At 36.0% G+C, this 20251-nt stretch overlaps 1 protein-coding gene across 1 annotated transcript in view; it reads right to left on the reverse strand.

The window, feature by feature from the left end:
- Positions 1 to 1917: 1917 nt before the first annotated feature.
- The window catches only part of HTR7 (5-hydroxytryptamine receptor 7), a 37644-nt gene continuing 19310 nt past the window's right edge, over positions 1918 to 20251 (reverse strand). The window contains exons 2-3 of the mRNA XM_068688043.1: positions 11786 to 12532; positions 1918 to 2537 (exon numbers count right to left, since the gene is read on the reverse strand). Of these exons, the coding sequence (XP_068544144.1) occupies positions 2501 to 2537; positions 11786 to 12532 (784 nt within the window). The 3' untranslated portion in view covers positions 1918 to 2500. The remainder of the gene's footprint in view (positions 2538 to 11785; positions 12533 to 20251) is intronic.

Raw genomic sequence — 20251 nt, forward strand, 5'->3', positions numbered from 1 at the left:
CAGTAGGAAAAAATGAGATTCATCTTGTATGACAAAGTATCAGTACTTTGTAGTTCCCAATGTTCTTTTGTGACTACCTGTCTGAAAACTCTTTGATGAAAAATTCTTTATGGGAAATAAACAAATAAATAAATAATCAGACCATAACTTTATAGGTCCATCATACTAATACATTGTATTCTAGGACATTCTCATATTTTTAAATGTTTGTGTTAATTTAATAGATAATAAATGATAGTGATGCTTATTAGATGACAATCTATTTGCTTCCTTCTTTTCAAGAGGCAGTATGATTCTAAAATACAAGGGATGGATGTGTGTTGTTATATGTATATATTTACAGAGTTTTTTTTTATTGTTCTGCTTAAGAATCTACCTTCTCCTTATCCTATTAAGTCCAGTTATAATATTATTTGCCAGTGTAACTCCAACTTCAGCTTGGTTTCTTTGAATATATTCTCAAGTAATTCAATCAGAATTGGTCCATTAGTCATTGACAATAACTGTCCCATTTTCTGCTAAATACTTCGGGCTAACCAAGTAAAAAACATTGCTTTTTTATTCCCTTTAGGAAATAAATTATAAAAAACTCATTTCAAATGCAGAGTTCACAGTGGTTAGTTTTATCGATGGAGTAATGACAATAGTCTTGCTTGCCTAGTACTGAAACTATGCTGTGTGTGCTCTTGTGTAATTACAAGAACTGGTTTGGGGTGTCAGCATAGTGAGCTCTCTGTCCCAGGTTTTATATAGGCTTAACAATGAATTAATTTCTTTCCATATTTAGCTCTTACTCGTAAGTAATGAACTGACCTTTGTTGGTTTTCACAGTTTCTCCTTATCCAGATAACAATTTTGGACTTGTATATTAACTTAAAGAACAGAAATCAAAGTTGTAATGGCATGTATGGTCATAGAAGTATAGAACAGCTTGGGTTGAAAGAGACCTTAAAAATCATCTGGTTCCAACCCCTTTGCTGTGGGCAAGGATGCCACCCACTATGTCTGGTTGTTCAGGGCCTTGTCCAACCCAGTCTTGAACACCTCCAGGGATGGGGTAAAACCACTATTTTTTACCAGAGCTGTTTTTGGTTAAACTGCAAGTAGAAGATTAAATTGCCACAAATAATACAGCTATGAAATTAAGCTGAGTGCTTATACAGATGTAACTTTAAAAAAAGAGAGCCTTTAGGAATGATGTGTCCCACTGTACAGTGAATTATATAACCCCACATAATTTAGAAATTCTGAGGGAAAATGAATATGAGAAGCTCAAAAAAAAAAAGTTATATTTAAGGATTCGTTGAATCAGTTCTCCATGGGACAGATGTTCATTAACACTTGCCTATTTATTTTTGTCAATTCAGAGGGTTTTATTTTAGCTGTAAAATAAACATACACAGAGATGTATACTCATTTTGTTCTGTTGCTCCATGTTCCGCGCTTGGATAGAGGCAGATGCATTGACTGTTCATTTTGTAGCAACAGAGAAAACGTCACTTATATCATCTATCTGGGACCCTGGATTCCAGGATGAATATTTAAAGAGACATGTTTAAAAAAAAAATAAAAAAAAAATTAACACGCTTCATAATTGTCAGTCTTATCTAGCTAGCCAGTAAGATAAAAAGCAAAGTGCTATGGAAATCCTCCAGACTTTTTTTTTTTTTTGTAATTGAAATACCTATAACAATTATGCTTTTATTCTATTATTTGGCAGATCACAAAAATTACATTAAAACAAGCAATCCTACTTGTAAATTAACCATGGTGTAATGTGTGTGTTTTAATTCTGTCCTTTAACTTTTGCCACTGTGTAACTGGGAGGCAGCTTTTCTCCTTATAAGAATAGGAACTAGACCAACAAGCCATGTTCACCTCACCAAGTAAACAGACATTCATGTATTACGATGGAACTCTTTTACAAAAATCAGTCCTTTATTGTTGCCTTTGTGGGTCCTGTTCCAGGTGCAGAGAATCTCTTTAACACAGGCCTTAAAAGCATCCATAGTGTTACCATGTGCTTGAAAATATCTTTTTGTAGTACAACAAAATACATTCGATATTACCGATGATCCCTGAATGTTAAAATCAAAGTTAGGATCAACAAGCATGGTAAACATAAATGAATCTTTTCTACATCATTTAATGCAGTGTAAATCTGCCCAGCACTTTGTCTTTGAATTTTATTTGCTTTTCTTTCCCACCCCACGTGCCAAACTTTTATTGCTGAAATGATTTGGCTTTCTCAGGCAAAAAACTCTTTTCTCTTTTATATAGCAGCACTTTTTTCCATAACAAACAAGATGTGACTACTTCCAATAGAAATGTATTTAATGTAATGTATTAAGCTCATTGAGTATTTTTAGTGCATTCCTATCAAAAGAAGATGAAGTACATTTCGTAAATCTATCCATTTCTTCAGAAGCCAACTTTTCATTTTCCTTCTTCCAGTTCTGGCTTGTCTTTTTTTCCTGGCTGCTTTCATGCAGGTCATGAGTCAGGACTCTTTTTCCCTGGAGAAATCAGAACTTCTCCTTTAAAAAAAAATAATAAATAAAAGTGGATGAATTAGATGGGAAATGTCCTGGAGCAACTAAAAGTTTGTATTCCAGATGCCACTGAAACAAATGAAAACATTTCTTAAGAGAAAAATGGCTAATGAGGTAATTCTCAGAGGTCTAGTAAAAAGGAGGAAGCTAGGGGAAAGTGGAGGATTTTTGCTGTTTTGCAGTCCTTTGTAATCCTCTTGTTTTGGATTGCTGTGAGAACTGAGGAAGTTCCAGTTTTACACAGTTTGGTGGCCGAAACCCCAAGTGGCTGCTGCAAAAGCATCAGAAAATGCAGCTCTTTTCCCTGTGAGCCCCTCACCTGACCCAGCCTCCCAATCCCTGGCTGCAGCAAAGATCTGCGTGGTGTCACTGCTCACACCTCACACACCAGAGAGAAAGAAAGGAGCCAGAGCAGTAATGAAGATTTCTTCCTTAGTTTCATAAAATCATCTATAGACAAATAGTTACTGCAAAAACTTTGCACAGAATATTCTGCTTAGCTGTCATGCTATTGTATTTTGTCCTCCCTATAACATTATTCAGTCTGTAATTAGGGCCAATTCCTGCCTCTCCTCTCAATTTTGGTGAGGGGAAGAGCCAATCCCTATACGTTAACAAGGCTGAAATTTTCTAACAAACATTTGTGAGATTAGAAGATTTTGGGTGCACCCTAAAACAGTTCTGTCTGTCTGTAGTGAACAGCAAGGTACTTTTTTGTCTTGTTATAGCCTCCCTGTTGAAATTATTGGATTATTCACATCAGCAAATGTACTGGGAATAGGGATTTTACAGACAAACCTGCCCTTTCACTCATTATCTTATTACATGAAAACATATCATGGAAAAAATGTATCCAAATTAAAGGGAGGCAGGCAGGTAGGAACTTCTGAGAACTAACAAGGTAATTATTTCCAATGTTAACACTAGTCATATAGGAAATCAAGGACTTTTTGAAGCATTAAATTTAGCTAGTTATAGATGTTTTTAAAATCCAAAATAAAATTCTGGACTTTAATGGCATTTTCTAAGGCAAATTGCATGGCATTTTATTTTCTGTTCATGTACTGTGTTCATTGAATGAATAAATTTTAAGACAATGCATGGACAAAAGATGATGTGTTAGTTCATTACTGGACCTAAAAGTTTGTTTTTATCATTCTTTTATCTCCAGACTGTATTGGTGCTGCTCATCTTTGTTGTTTTCTGCACTACCAGAGGATTATTTCAAAAAAAAAAAAAAAAAAGAAAAGCCATTAAAAATATATATATATATTCTACAGTATTAACTTTATCTGATTGAACTGCTGATTATTTTTTTAATTTATAGTTTATCATTGTGATTTTTAATTTATTTATGATTTATATATATATAAAGCACCTGTCATCCTATTGATAAACACTCTTTGAACCATTCTGATGGCAGCGGTAAGAACAGGTACTGGTCTGTCAGTACCTCTGCACTTCTGCTTCCAAGTAATTAAGAAAAAAAAAGTTTTACTCATACCATGATTTTCACACTACTTGCTGTATCTGTGCCTTATTTGAAAAGGGAAATATAATTACAGCATTTTTGACAAATAAATTGTATAAGCTAAGAAAAACTGTAAATATTCTGTAAGGAGCAGTTAGGCTCTCTGCATGTCAGCAACCAAATATCGAAAAGGTTTCAAGTTCTCTATGCTTGTTTGGATCCCATGTTATCCTTTAATTATCTCTGTTATTCCTTCTTTGAGGATAAATATTTTTACTTCTTTAATGTGTTATCTTGGAGAAGTTATTTGTACCTGGAATATAGAAGGTGTATATCCTATCAAGATATACATGTATAATAGCATAATCCTTACAGCAAACCCACACAAACATAAAATTATTTTACTAGACCGCAAAATTACAGCAACTTGCACCAGCATTCCTTTGTGACGGTCTCTGGTAAGTAAATGTCCAAAGAAATCAGTCACTACAATTTTGAGTAAGTAGCTCTTACTCAGTTTGGAAACACTTACCATTAAGATACTAATTTCTGTGTTTCTGTAAAGCAGCTGTAACATTTTGTCATTATGCTGTTTAAGTGTCATGATAACCAAAATGTCACTGCTGTTTTTTTACTTATTAGCTGGGGGCTGTTTTGGTTTTGCAACTGTTGTCGTGAAGTAGATGTTCACTTAATTGGCCTGATTTTATCTTTTCCTTGCAACCATCTTCAGGACAGTAGATTTGCCTGATGAATCTCTGCCATTATATCAGAGACCTGCAGAAACCTTGGCTAGATCAGCCAAGGATGTGAAATTTTCTGAAACACAAATGAGTTTATCCAATTGCATTCTGAAAAAACATGGATTTCCAGAAGGGCTGAATGGGGATACTACACTGTCCTTCTCTTCTCTTGTAGAAAGTTTCAAAAAAAAAGCATAATGTAAACACATTTTTCTGGAACTAACAAGACCACACAACTACTAAATTAATGAAATATTGTTGGTTTTGACTGAGTAGATAGAAAACTACAAGCAAAATATTTATTCAGTCTGGTATGTTGGTTTATGAAAGTGCATTGGTCTCTCACTTCTGAAAACATTGATACATCTGCAAGCACTTTTTTGCTGAACTAACTTGACTAGCTCTATGTGAAAGTTCACAAATAACAGAAACAATCGTTTTAATCAGTAAAGTCATAAAGCCTATAAATCATCAAAATATTATCCCTTCCAGTAACTACATATGAATATCTCAAAGAAATCATAGTATCTCAATATGTTGTGGGTTTTGGTTGCTTGGTTTGCTTTGTTTTTTTGATCTGTAGCAATGAAAAATTAACAATAAAGCTAACTTATCTGGGAATCATAAACATATTTCAGATTTCAGTGAGTAAAAGCTATTCTGCCCTATTGCAAATATTGCAGTATGAGAATGGGTTTTGGCAGTGCAACAGGGCAGCTGAAGGGGTGCCAGAATAGTGAGTGTGGAGGATGACAGGCTTATTTGGCAAAATTTTAGAAAGCAGGTATAGAAAATGACATTAACTCACTTCAAGTTCATGCCAAGCCCACTCTTCAGTGGCAATAACTACTTAAGAGATTAAAATCAGTAAAGATGGATATAAATTTGTATTTCTTGCACATTATAAGGGTTGCTCTTTTACTGCAGTGTTTCTTAGGCTATATCTGTGTGTGTGTTGTTGTATTTCAATTATTTTTTTTAATATGCCTGAGTCCTCCACTGTGGTGGGTTTTATGTTTTTTATTTGAAGAAAAATCTGTCTTCTCCCCTCCTGTCACCTTAATTTTTTTAAATAGGGGGGTGAATGTCTTCTATTCTGGGATACTAATAATTTTGCATATTAAGACTATTCCCATGGAATTTCTCCTTTCTCTCTCCCTGTGAAACATTGTTTTAAATGACAACAAATTCTTTAGCAAGCTGTGAAGATGATTTGACAGGAAATTGATCTTGCACATTTTATGAGAATGTTATACTTTGAGTAGTTTCTCCTGAAGGACAATAAAGATTATGTAGAAGCTAAGTTGGTAGCAAGAGGAAAGCAATATGGCTTTGCTTCAAAAAAACTTCCAGTTCTGTGCCTACAGCATCTCAATCAGTGATCCCCAAACTTACCTCACTGCTGCTCTCCCAGAGATGCTGTGCTGACCCCAGTGTTTGGAGCAGGGTCTGCCAGGAAATCCGTTTTCCTTTGCCTGTCATAAAGCACTCTGTGTGTGTCCTGTCATAAAGCACTCTGTGTGTGTGTGTGTGTGTGAATGGACTGCAATATTTACAATAATAATTTGATAAATAATTCCTTTTTTGCCTCATTGTAGAAGATTTATTTCACCATTTAACATCTTTCTGCAGGTGGTGCAAGGTAGTAAAACATCTGAACAGATAGTGGAAAAAAAACATGTTTTTCTTTTCATGAAATGGAACTGTGAAGCAGTAGGCATAAAATATGAGATATTGTGAATTCCCAATTTTTATGACTCTGGTATTTCTATTTTTACATGGTAAACTCTGACTAAACAGAGGAGTTCCGTGATCAGTGCCAGTACTCTGCCACAGTGTTAAACCTACACACAGGTATGCAGTGGGAGCTGGGAGAAAATGTTAGGAATGAGTCTTCTACCCCAGCCAGTCTCCCTCAAAAGAAAAGTACCAAGTGACCAAGGGCAATATAGTTTGTATCGACACCACAATAAATCCTTGAGTTTTATTCGAAATAGGAGGAAAAATACCACGGGGAATACTATAATGTGCTTTTACTGTGTGTATCCCCTGCAGATTACCTGCTGCTCCTAAGAGAGCAAGTGCTTTGCAGGGGATTTGCCGTAACTTGGCAAAGACAGCTCTCAGCAGGAATGGCCATGTACAAATACAGTCACACTTAAGAACCTCTGAGCAACAGTTACTGATTTGACACTGGCTAAGTAACTCTACTTTTTTTCTAAAGAAACAGAGATGGAGGTGGGCAGTGAAGGTTAAAAAACAAGGCAAACCCTTCACAGAACCATTATACCAAATTCTATGCAAAGGAACTTTTCTGTTCAAAAGAACTTTTCAAAAAGTCTAAAGCCCTTACTGTAAGCTGCTTTGTGCCCTGTTTATTGAGGAAAAATGGTATAAATATAGTGCATCTGAGCAGGATGTGACTAGAGGGGTTGCAATGGGCTTCTGGTAAAGAACCACCAAGACATTGGCTGCCATCCTGCTGGTGTGAGGTTAGTGTAGAAAGGCTATGTCAGGTGAAGGCAGCACTTCCAGGGATCCCTTCACCTGGGAGCCATTGAGAACCAATGCTGCATTTATGGGTAAATTCTAGACTGGCAGTTGCTGGGCAAGGGTTATCTTTTCATGCCCTGCTTATAATGTTTATGTTTACTTTTAGGCTGTGTTTATATTCAGTAAAATGTGTTTGCAGTACTGAAAACTAGGCTCAGGGAGGGATCTGCAGCACAGCTGTGTCTAAACCCCCCTTTTAGGGAACTGGCTCGCTCAATGGCTGCTCTTGAAGATCTTCACATACCACCGTATTGTTGAACAAAGGAGGCATACAAAGCAAAGAAGTTCTGACTGGCATTTCCCTGTGTCGATGTCTAGGTACTTCTGCAGCAATTGAAGATTTTGGGGCTGTAGCTGAGGAGCATGCCTGATCCTGAGTGGACACTTGTGCTGTTTGAAGAAGTGAGGTAGGTGCTTTCTGGCATCAGCTGCACAGTAGAAGTGCTGTCTGCTTCCTAACTTTTTCAGGTCCTAACACAGGCTTTGGTGATTACTCCGAAATTTCTGCTTGAGCAGTAACCAGTATCAACTTGTTTCTCTCAGCGTTTAGGCATGGTATAGCTGAGTGGTCATTCCCGGAGCCAGTATGGCTGGCCACGTTTCCCCAGAAATATCATCCAGAGAGATCCCAAATGAAGAAAGCCCTAACCTAATAGTGTGTTGTGGTGATTTCTTTCCTGCTTGAACAAGGAGGGGTAAATTCCTACTCGAGAGCTATGCAGGAATTAAAAAGGCAAAGCAGCCTCCTGAGATCATGGAAAACAGACACAAGTACAATGTGAGAATGAAATAGGAACAACTGTTTCAAAAATTTATCATTCTAGTAAACAGAAGCAAAATTCAATCTCATCTTCTTGACACCATCACCACCTAGAAATCACATAGTAGTAGCTAGAAATCAATTTTGGAACTACTGGCCGGTAGAAAGATGGTCTGGGACATACAGCAATATGACTAAGCTTTCTAATCAGAAATGATGAATGTGGGTACTGTAACTAATAACAAATGCTGCACTGAGTTTCCACAGACAGAAAATCCAGCTGGGGCAAGGCCAGTTCTGCACTATAGCTAATAGGCAAACCCATTCTCTACAATAGTTTTCTCCAGGCTTTCTTGTTTCCCTGACTGCTGTCCTGTGGACCAGCTTGAACCTTTCCTGTTGAGCAGTACACAAAGTGACAGCTACCTTCATAGAAAACCTGAGGCTGTGCAATATTTCAAGTCTTTCAAACTCTGTAGTTAACATGGGATTTCTCACATCTCAGGCTACAGCTTAAGGATGGGACAGATGAAATTTTCCATTACTCCCAGGTGTGGGGTTATAGAGTTAGCTGTCACAGTTGTCCACATTCTTCTCTGACTACAGTTTATAGAGTTGGACAATATGCACTATGTCTTAAAAGTAATTTTTGGCTTAGATTTCATTGCTTTTACATTGGAACAGATGTTACTAAAGTTGATATTCACTTCATGATGGTATTAAAAACAAACAAAACCCAATAAAACACTTTTTGAACTCCAGAGCAACACTGAACTTAAGAGCCCAGATTCCCTTTAAGTAGTGTGGTTAAAACATTCTTCTCACTGGGATTGTACAGTCAAATGTTATGTTTGTGTCCTTATCCTCAAAAGTCAGATTAATAGCATATCATCTAATTAAAGAAAGTACTACTACTAAAGTTGGGTATTTTGCTGCAGTTCTGTTTATTTATGTTTTTAAAAAGTAAAATGTCTTGTTCTTGAGCCCAAGCAATTATTTCCTTATGTGTCTCATTTGAGCCTCTTTCACTTACAATTCTGTCTGGAAGCTTTCTCCTTCTCCATGTTACCCACGTGCTTGAGAAATACAACATTGTTGCAATCTTCTCAACTTTTTTACTTTTTCCACTGAATACTTTTTCTTTCTAAACACACCCAGATGAAAGATGGATGTTTATCTCTAAAAACTTCAAGGACTGACATAGCCCAAAACAATTCTTGTTCTTTCCCAGGATCTTGTTACCTGAAACAGATGGTGGAAGAGAAGAGGAGTCCTGCAGGACACTTTCTCTGAGGAAAGCAATTGCCTTTAGTGACAGTTGAGCAAATGTCAATTTTTGATTCATAAGACACTTCTATATTTCAGGAAAAATATCTTATTTGGAGCAACTACAACTTAGACTTTCCCACTTTCCCACAGAATGATAACAGCTGAAACTTATGCTCAGAATTCCTAAATCAGCCTCAGATTTTTAAAATTCCACTTAAAATCTTCACAGATACTTTTGTTTCTATATTCTTCAAAATATCTTCATATAGGAAAAGAAAATAACAGAAAGCAAGTGAAAACTTCTCACTCATGGTAGGAACTAAAAAACAACAACAAATGCTTCTCTGATAGGTAACAAAGTCAGAAATATCCATAATTTCATGCTGAATATGGAAAATATGCTTGAATTAACATGATCCCTACTCTCTACTACAAAGCTTGTGGACATTCTTAGCAAAATTTTTTTTATTTTTTTTTTGTCCACTTTTAAATATTTCAGAAGGAACTAAAATCAGAATGTTTAAAATTAATTTGAAGCTTTTTTTTACAAAAACTTTCTGATCCTGGGATATAGCATATATTTTACTGTTAGAAAATTGTTATGCTTTTCTAAAAATGAGGCCAAAATATAAATTGACTCGATATATCCTGATGTAGAAATTCATCTAAAATGGCTTAAGTTTATTTCAGTGTGTACAGCTCAGTGTGTCGATCCAGGTCTTATTTATTTTGTAACCTCTGCTTACAAGCTCAAGTGTTTGCAGTGATCTCTGCATGCTTTGAACAAGGACTCTGGCACAAATCTCCCACTACTAAAATTAATTCACTGATGTAAATCCCGACTAAGTCATTTTGGCTTAAAGAGACACTTGAGAAAGTGCGGACAGAAGGTAACCTGAAGTGTGATTTGCCACTGAGGTGTTTTGATAATGAGCATTGTCTCCTCTGCAATGCCCAGATGTCTGAAAACCCAGTTTCTGAAAAATACACCCTGTGCTTCCTCTGCAACATGGCATGCAGTGCAATCTCTCTGTCCATAGGAAACATCTTGTTTTTATATTTTGTTATAAGCTTCTTATTATCTTATTACATTAATATATCACATAATTACTACGTTCATATTAATATATTACTATAATGCATAAAATAATTAATGCATTTGTTATTGTTGATATATAAAATTATCATTATAATATTTGATCGTGTTCCACCGAGGGAAGAGATTTGTTAACAATATCAGGAGAAGTAGAATCACACAGTTGCAATGGTGGAGGGAAATAACAAGAACGAAAAATCATAAATGTTCTTGATTCTTACACAAATCATAAATGTTCTTGATTCTTACACAAGGCAAGGTTTTAAACCATTTTAAGCAGAAGTGATGACCAACATCAGTTTGTAAGAATAAAGTCCAGGTGTCTCTAAATGTCATCTTCTTACTGACTTCAGAAAGGAAAGAAACCCCAAGAAGCTAGAAGAGCTTCAAAATAGGCATAAAATTAACTCCTCTGTTGGAACAAGGACTAGCCATTTATCAACAGAAACCAAGCCCTGAGTGTAGACAGTCTCCATATAGATTAGATAAAGGCTCAACTGATAAAACCAAGAGAATTTAAGGAAGAAAAGATGGACAAAGACCAGAGAGCTCCTGAAACAAACGATTATCAGGCATTTGTTCTATTAGCAATATAGGGTGAGATCTTTACCTGCTGTAATTACCATAGAAGCAATGCAACTAATTGTGCTGCATGGCGGCAGTAGCTGTAGTCCATGTAACTTTACTCAATCTTATATTCACATTCTAAGTGTAATGCATTTTTTCCATGCCATAGTTGCTGTGCAAAGGCAACAAATGATCTTCATGAAGTACTTTCTTCCCAGGCAATCCAGTAAATTAACACTTAATGGACATCTGTTTTTTATAACAAATATTTCTAAGCATTATAACTTCTCTGATTCAGCTTCACCTTAGATGGTTTATTTTTATGATAACAAAGAGGAAAGAAATGAATTATACTGAACTTTTCACCATTCACTGGTCTTTATTACAGCAAAATTCTCTAGGATACAAGCTGCATCCAACATTCAGAGCTACTAAAAGTTTTGTGGGGCCAGGAGCCAAGGGAATGGGTTGGTCTGAGCAACTTTGCTCTTTCCTCACTAGCAGCTCAAAGATCCTGCACTACATTTTATGCTCCTCTGTCTGTTATCTAGCACTTCAGTTCTTCTCCCCTGTGACCAAATTCTTTAGATTGTCATCTTGTTTCTCCAGTCTTGCTAGAACTGGGGGGCTGTACAGGAATTAACCTTACAACCCTCCAGTGTCTTGGTGACTATTAAATGTGCTCAAGAAATCTGTTTCTTCCCATAGCTCTTTCAAATCAAAGCTAATGCAACAAAACAATAAATTACCATAGGAAAGGATAAGTGACCTTACAGAACAAATTCTGGCTTTTCTGCAAGCTTCAGAGCTTCATGCATTCCTGCAGCCGATAGTTTCCGGTTGATATTTCTATATCTGCATTGCAGGAGGTTGCGGTAAGTTGTCCTCAGGTCCCGATTGAAGAAGGCATATATAAAAGGGTTAATGAGGGAGTTTGCGTAACCCAACCATAGAAATGTTCTTTCAACCCACAGTGGGATACAGCTGCACGCTGTACCACAGATAAAGGGCCTGGCAGTTGAGAGGAGAAAAAACGGCAGCCAGCACACGGTGAAAGCCCCAACAATAATTCCAAGTGTAGTGGCAGCTTTCTGTTCTCTCTTAAAGATGGAAATGTTTTTCTTGTCGTTCTTCAGGAGTCGTGAAAAGTTAGTACATTCTTCAGATTCTTTGTGCAGTTTTACAGCTCCATTCATAGAAATCCCTTCCACTTCTTCTGGCCGGGGAAAACCAGCAAACTTGTGTTTGGCAGCACTCCTCTTAGCAGCTTTGTAAATCTGATAGTACATGAAAAGCATCACTGACATTGGGATATAAAATGCAACTGCTGTGGAGTAAATTGTGTAGCCAAAGTCTTGACTGATCAAACAAACCTTTTCATCATTTACGTTTTTGGCCCAACCAAAGAGCGGGGGTATGGTGATGGAGGCAGATAGGAGCCATACACACAGGATCATTTTAGCCATACACTTCCCGTTCTGCCTTACAGGATACGTGAGAGGTCTTGTTATTCCCAGGTACCTAGAACAACAACGTAGAGTTTTTATATAATGCAGTGGTTAACTAATAAAAATAATTTCTCATAGTCTGCTATTAAATATAATATCTTTAGCTAAGGTTTCTGGTTTTACATTTTTCAATGCATGTATTTCAAACTTGAAAATTCGTGTATATACCTTTCACTTTAAGATTTATGGTGCTGGTATTTTGTATAAAAGTTCTTTCCTAGAGGGAAATCTCTAGCCACAAAGGACTGGGATTTTAATGCAGTTGTGTAATCTTCATGCAGATAATTAATTTTTTGGTTATTAAGGAAATTCTGAAACCCAAGTTTTATTCAGCTAACTTATGCAATCTTGGTGTATAGACAAGTGCATGCTCCACAAACATATAGTATATTTTTTCAGTGGATGTTTAAGTTCAAAGAAGCATGCATTCATCTTCATTCCTCTTACACGTTCATCACTTTTGAAGATCCCTGCCACTAACCTGAGATGATGAGTTGTCTTTCTTAGTTTCACATTTCAGACAGGCACTACGAACTGTAAACTTATGTCAAGAGTAGATTATTTCAATACTACAATAATTCTTTTTAACGTCGTTTAATTAGAAATGACATTTATTCGATATCCTAACTCCTACCAAACAAAATAACAATCTATCACGGTGTCAGTTCAGGAAGACCTGTGATAAAAAAAAAAAAACAGTTTTACCAGAAGCTAAGTTTAGAATGGTAAATAATCATAAACAGACAAGAAACATGTTTACAACGTATCAAGTTTTCATAGAAAAAATGAAGTCTGCTGACAACTTCCACATTTCCAAAGCTATGAGAGATTATACCACTTTTTTCTTTTTGTTTGTTTGTTTCTTCCTAGTAAAACATTTATCACTATTGCCTCATATAGCTGAACAGCAAGATCCTAAGCTTGTTTGCTCTCAACTACAGAAGATCTCCTTATCTTCTCTCTAATGATGGGAGCTTCTCTTAGATGGCATTGGACGTTTGGTGGCTTTTGTTGTTGTAGTTGTTGTTTGTTTGTTTCCACCTAACATTTATACTTAAAATTTGGTTTTTGCTCAGCTGGAACTTAACTTCCTGTTAACTTCTCAAATGGTTCTTTTGTTCCCTCCCTCACCCCCTCACCCTCCCCCCCAAAGGAAGAATTTTGAGAAAAAGCAACGTGATTCACATGGCTACCTACTTATAAAAGACATGGTTTCACATCAGCTTTCAGAACATGGCTTGGGTTTCAAGAGGTACCAGCATTCAATTATACAGTGAAGGTTTTGGAAGGTTATAAACAAGAAATATGGTAATATGAGTATATTCATTTTTATCTGAGATTTTTTTCCTTTCCCTATTCACCCAGCAAATCAAAATACAAGTATTTTCCCAGCTCTGCAGAATGCTGCAATGTTGATTTTACTGCAATGCAGTAAATTATGGCCAGTGCTGCTGCTTTCAACAAGAACCCAGGTATGCTACAGTATTGGAAATAAAAGGATGCATCATTTCATGATGTAGTAGGTTTCTGTTCTGATGAGTAACAACAACCACTGTCAACAACGTCACTGACATTTATATTACTGATATGGCAAGTTTTATACAAAGGACAAACTGGTTTATTTTCTCCTATTCTTGAAAGCAAACACAAGCAAAAGACAGCAGTCCTCTATTGTGCCAAAGAAGTTGTGCCTGGTGGTGCTGTGAGCTAGGATTATTAAAATTGGCTGGAATTAAGGCACTGGGATGTATGAACATGGATCACAGTATTAGAAAAGGTTGTTTCTTGTCCACCTCATCATCATCTTTAGAACATAACCATTACCTCAGTGACAAGGGCCTTGGGCATACTATAGATGTCACAGAGATTTCTATTTTACACAATAGTAGCCAAAACTGGTTGCACTGCTAAGGAGGGAGACTTTTCCAAATTGAAGAAAGAGGAAAGTTGCTCAAACCAACCCATTCCTTCTGGGACAGCAGTGACACACCCTTAAAATTTGTCTGAGCATAGCGTGACTTAGCTACAAAAGAGCTAAATGCACCGTTTGTGCAGAAAGCTTCCATATCACTTACAGTGTATTGCTTAAAAAATAAAAAATAAAAAAAAAAAAAAGTTGAAAAACTATTACTCAATTTCTCATTAAAAATAACATGATTACGAGGTGAGCTTCATTATGTAGCCAGAATAGTTAAATTAGATTTCTGTGAAAATCAGATCTGTGGGCTACATACGCTGAATGCCTAGTGAGGTATCAGAATATAACAAAAAGAATTAATGAAAGCAAAAGTATACTGAAAAGACTTAAAATTTATTGGTTTTGCCCTGGCACTACTTTTTTGGGGAAGCTATCTGAGCTTCAAAAATGCTATTTGAAATTAAAATACATTAATTAACATAAAAATATACCAGCATCCTTTCTGCCTTATTCATTTTGGTAAATGTAGTATGATGGGAAAAAAGTCAGCAGGCATAAATGAAGGAACTTTATCTTTTTATCTCTATATGAAATCTATTACCCTTGAAAACTTACTTGCAACTTCAAAATAATGTAAATCATTGCTGTTGTCTAATACACTAGAGAGTGTCCAAGACTTAATATATTCATGAGTTTCAAAAATGTGTCAAATTCATTGCAAAAATATACTTTGTAATGTTTAATCTTTAATTACTACCTTCCAAAATGACTAGAGGTAAATCAGCTGAATTTACTGTATCATTCCAAAAATACGTAACATCTTGAGGCATTAATGCTGGGAAAGATTGAAGTCAAATTCCCCAAAAAGCCTATTTCATGTATCTCAGACATCCACATGTCTGAAAGAACTGTCTTGGACTTGCTATTCTGAGATTTGTTCCTTTTCCATGCCATAGATGTTTGTTTTGATCTTGGCAGGGAAGAATTCATGCCTCAGTTCTCAGTGGCAAGAAAAGGGCAATGCAATTTGCTATTCTTCCTCTGTGGACTTTCCTGAATACACAGCTATGCCAGACAGGGCTTCTTTACCACCTATTCGTATTACACCCAGCACAGTGGGGACTAAATCTAGGTTATTCCCCAAAAGCTCCCTATTGCAGGCACCTGGCCTTTACTTCTCACTCTGCATTGTCTGATGCTGTGTGCAGCACACCCAAGTGCAGGATCCTGCCCCAAACCACTATGGGATCACTGTTATAAGCACAACACATGGTCTGGTCACAGCCCTGCTGCCTCTCCAGAAAGGCGTGAATGAAAGAGTGAATGGAGGGAAAAGAGCACAGAGAGCCTAGATACTAGCATCTAGAGCATACAACAACAGAAAGATGATGGGAAATTTTCTTGTACTACATCACTGAAATCTGGAAGACAATCCCTTGCTCAAATAGCTCAAAGTAAGAACAGAGAATGTAGACCAAACAGAGGGAAATAGTGAGGAGCAGAGTAAATTTGTTTTTAAAATAATGTGTAAACCTATAAGCACATCCCCAATTCTGGACTAATTTCTTTTGATTTCTTCTCTTTCCTATTGGAGGAATAGAAACTGCTTCCTGTGCTGCAGTCTTGTTCAGGTGTGAGGCATGAGGGGTGCCCAGTCCTGGGGAGGAATAATCACTTGCCATCCCCTTTCTGCTCATACGTAGGTGCGAAGAGTTTCCTTCTCCTTGGAGTGCTATCATCGACTATTGTGAACAGCCACCATTTGCCACATTTACAATAACAACAATGCAAAAGTTAAATGAATAAATCAACGAATAAATCTTTTTTTTTTTTTTTTTTTTTTTTTTCCCCCTTTCCCTTAATAAAGATCCGGCTCCCCCTGACCTAGTGTTCTTTTCCAGTACCTCTAAATTGTTACAGACAATAATAAAACCAGTACAACTGTATAGGAGAGCATTCAATGTTTTCTGTTTGGTTTTGTTTTGTTTTCTGTCTTTTTGATGTTGATGTATTACAATGATCTATTAGAAACGTTTTTGTCCCACAGGGCTAACACAGTCTGCATTGTCACTTGAACTGCAGATCACACAGGCATTTGTTATGAGTGTGCTCAGTATGCTAAATACTACAGAAGGCGTTGGGCTGTAGCTTACATGGAGGGTAGGCAGTGTATCACAGAACAGGAATCCACAGACCCTGGTTCCCATCGCTGGCACATCATTTTATCTTACTGTGACTCTTTGTATTCCTTCTTCCCATCCGTGCTTTGCTTAGCTATTTGCTTGTTGTGATGGCTGTCATATTCTACTGCTGGCACAATGATTATCAGGACAAGAACTGGACTGCTACTGTGTGCCACTTGATGTTACTAGATATTGAAAAAAAAAAGGCAAAAAAAAAAACAACAACACCCTACAGGCTCAATACAATTTCTTTTATTGTAAATAAGTTTACTTTATTCTCTAACCTAGAAAACTGTAAAAAATAGTTTGCTTTTTCTCCACTACTGTGAAGTGAGTTCACATAGGCATCTCCTCCTCATCAAAAAAATTTCCATGAAGATATTTCTCATCATCTGCTTGTGAGTAACTCTCCATTTGTGACTGAAGCAATTCCATAGACACAGAAGAAGATACAAATTCTTTCTCCAAAAATAAAAAAGCAGCAGTGCCAGGCATGGTAGCATTTCAGGTTAACCAAGCATGACTTTTTTTTTTTTGGTGTTTTTTTTTCCAGCAGAAAATTCTTTTTTTTTTTTTTTTTTTTGTTTCCACTTGAGAAAGCTAAATATCTGTTATATTTAGGCTGTAAAATGGAAATTTGTTCATAGCTAGACTGGAAATTTTGAGATAGGTCTATTCCCCCCACCTTCTGAATTATGAATAAAGCAAACTGAGACAAACTGAAACTTAACAGCTACATCAACTTCAACAACAGAAAGAAAATAGTATTAGGATGGTCCAATTTACCTCTGTTATTTGTCTGTGACAATAGTCAGAGTTACAGAAAAATAAACAGCTAAGAGCATTAAAAAAGTTTGAAAGCCTCCTGCACAACCCAACAGTAAATTGAATGAACCATGACATGGGGATTGCTTATGCTTTTTTTTGAAGCACACGCATATAATTCCTTTGTCTCTCGTCTCTATGTGCTTTATAAGTAGATAGAATTTGATTTTAATTAGTTCACGTTTGTTTCTAAGACTTTATCTGTCTGGTTACTCTTTATTGCTGACCTTATCTATCACTTGGTTATTCCTGAATCAGTTTAGCATCTGCCACGGTCCGACATTGCTTTCATGAAGCAGATCAGATTACCATGGAACAGAACTGGAAAAGCTATAGTGAAAATTATACAGATGTGTATTACAGCTATTTCTATCAGTGAAAACTATACAGATGTGTATTACAGCTATTTCTATCGGGAATCTGATACTGTTCTATTATCACTTTACTATTTGAGTTGGAGTTGAGCTTAAGCTAGGGTTTTCTGTTCTATATAAAAAAAAAAAGCTTCAATACATAGTTCTCTGTATTTGCTTCTTTGCCAACCCACAGCTATACAGTCCTGTCTAATGATTCGCCTGCCATAATAACTTATTCTGAAGAATGATGCAAATCTTCTGCTCTTCCTTCAGTGGCTGTGGTTCTCTCATGATCTTCCACAATTTTTCTGTTCAATTCAGTGCAACATTAAGAGATACTTAGCAAGAATAGAAGAAAAATGGCATTCCTAAAAGCTATCAAGCGTTCAGAACCATCCCTATACCAATCTATCTAGAATTATTTTTTTTGCTTATATTTTGATATATTAAAAGACAAAATAAATATAAAAATAGCATACTGAAACAGTGGCCAAATCTATTATTTTTTTTATGGTTACACTGACCATCCTAACAGAATTTGTCTTCTTTTCAGAACTACTGTGTACCCACTGAATAGGAAATGCTTTGTCCCACAGAACTGCATTTAAACAAATAAGCTATACAAACTGATCAGAGAAATATTATTCTTATCACATATTTAAGTAATTGAGATGGAAGCAAAGGGGCAAAAACACAAAAAGACTTAAGTGGTGACACATAGGAATTAAAGTGCATGACTATGCACTTTATGTTATGGTTTATGTTATGATATGAAAAGTGACCTTGTTAATTATTATATGATGGCCTTGATACCTGCCTTTCTGCAATAGAGGCTGGCCTCATAATCACTTCACGATAAGTGCCAGTTTATTGTTACAGAAGAGGAATATATTTCAGAAATATATAGTAACAGAAGTACTCTTCTTCACAGAAGTTACTGATTCCATTGCATACATGACAGCTTTCAGAGTATGTATTAGATCAATTTAAAATGTAGATATTAAGTATCGTGCAGTTTCAGAGTGAGACAACAGAACTAAGAAAATCAAACCATTAGTGAGGGCAAAAAAAAGACTTTGTTCAACTTCTTCTGTGCTCCATCTGGCTAAACATTGCATCTTTTTTATGCAGTGAATTAGCACATAGTCTATAAAAAGCCTCAGCACAGTCTCCAGATTCCACTTAATTGCATTTGCTAGAAATGGTTGAGGTCCTAATTTCTCCTTTGTAGTCAATGTTGAATGCTGTAACATGAAAGACCTTAAATGTATGTAGTGGTATCTATTATGTTAGAAGCTTACTCTTCATGTTTCAAGTTCAACATTATTGATACTATTGAAATAGTGATACTTGAATTGTGATGTTTGGAATAATTGTAATGAAATAGTTGCTATGCTTTCAGCAAGGTTAACATGTTCTATTATTTCTCCTTTTGCTTTCAATTAAATATATTTCCTATAAATAACTTATCGTTACAAAAGGAAGACATCCCTACTGTTGGAGTGGGTATATGTTAAATACAGTATTGTGCTTTTATTGTTCATAGTAAATGTTCTGATGATCTTTCTTTTCCTGAAAAATTATTGCTTATTCTTGATGGGACTCAAGAAGCATATGTTTTCTGGCAGTGGAAAAAGATTGAGTCAATCAAAACTCTTCATTCTAAAGGAATAGAATTTCCCTAGTAGAAGATTATGTTCTCCTCTCTTACCTTTCTCTCAGTTTTCCTGTACCTTCATGGACTCCCTTCCCCCTGTATCAGACATTTTAATATTTATTTTAATTCATTCTTTTATTCCACTGATTCTATTTTTATTTCACTTTCTTGCTCTGCTTTATTTATATTCCTTTCTTAGTTCTGTATATTTCCTTCTTAATTTTTGCCTACTCATCTCAGACTTCTGTTCCACAGAAGTCTGCTGTCATTCTAACCAATTTGTAACAGCCGCATTTCCAGAAAGATATTTGCAATGTCTTTCCATTCAGTCTTTCTCATCTTAGTCATAATTTCTATAACCATATTCCTCTTTCACTTCAGACCTCAGAAAATTTCTTTTAGCTGTTCTAACCTTTTGCCTCTCATTTTCCCACTGCATGATTGTCAAAGTATTTGTCACCAGTTACTGCCTTGTTCTTAGCTACCTGGCAAAACAGTTTGGTAGCCTTTGGTTTTACTCTGCAAATGATATGCTGGATGAAAGAAAAGGCCCCAAAAAACTGTTGCTGATTTTTTTTTACATATATATATTTTTTGCAATGCATCCTAAATATTAGATAACACATATTTCCTGGCCAGTATTATACAATTACACAAATAAATGTATTATAGAGTAAACCTTAAGGGATCACCTGTTTTCAGCAAATATTCTTGTTTAACATGGTATGTGTGTATTTTCCTTTCTTGTATCTTCACCGATGATGTAAAGATAGGAGAGATAAGAAGGGAAACG

Source organism: Anas acuta, chromosome 7 (genome assembly GCF_963932015.1).
Source record: "Anas acuta chromosome 7, bAnaAcu1.1, whole genome shotgun sequence".
Lineage (NCBI taxonomy): Eukaryota > Metazoa > Chordata > Aves > Anseriformes > Anatidae > Anas > Anas acuta.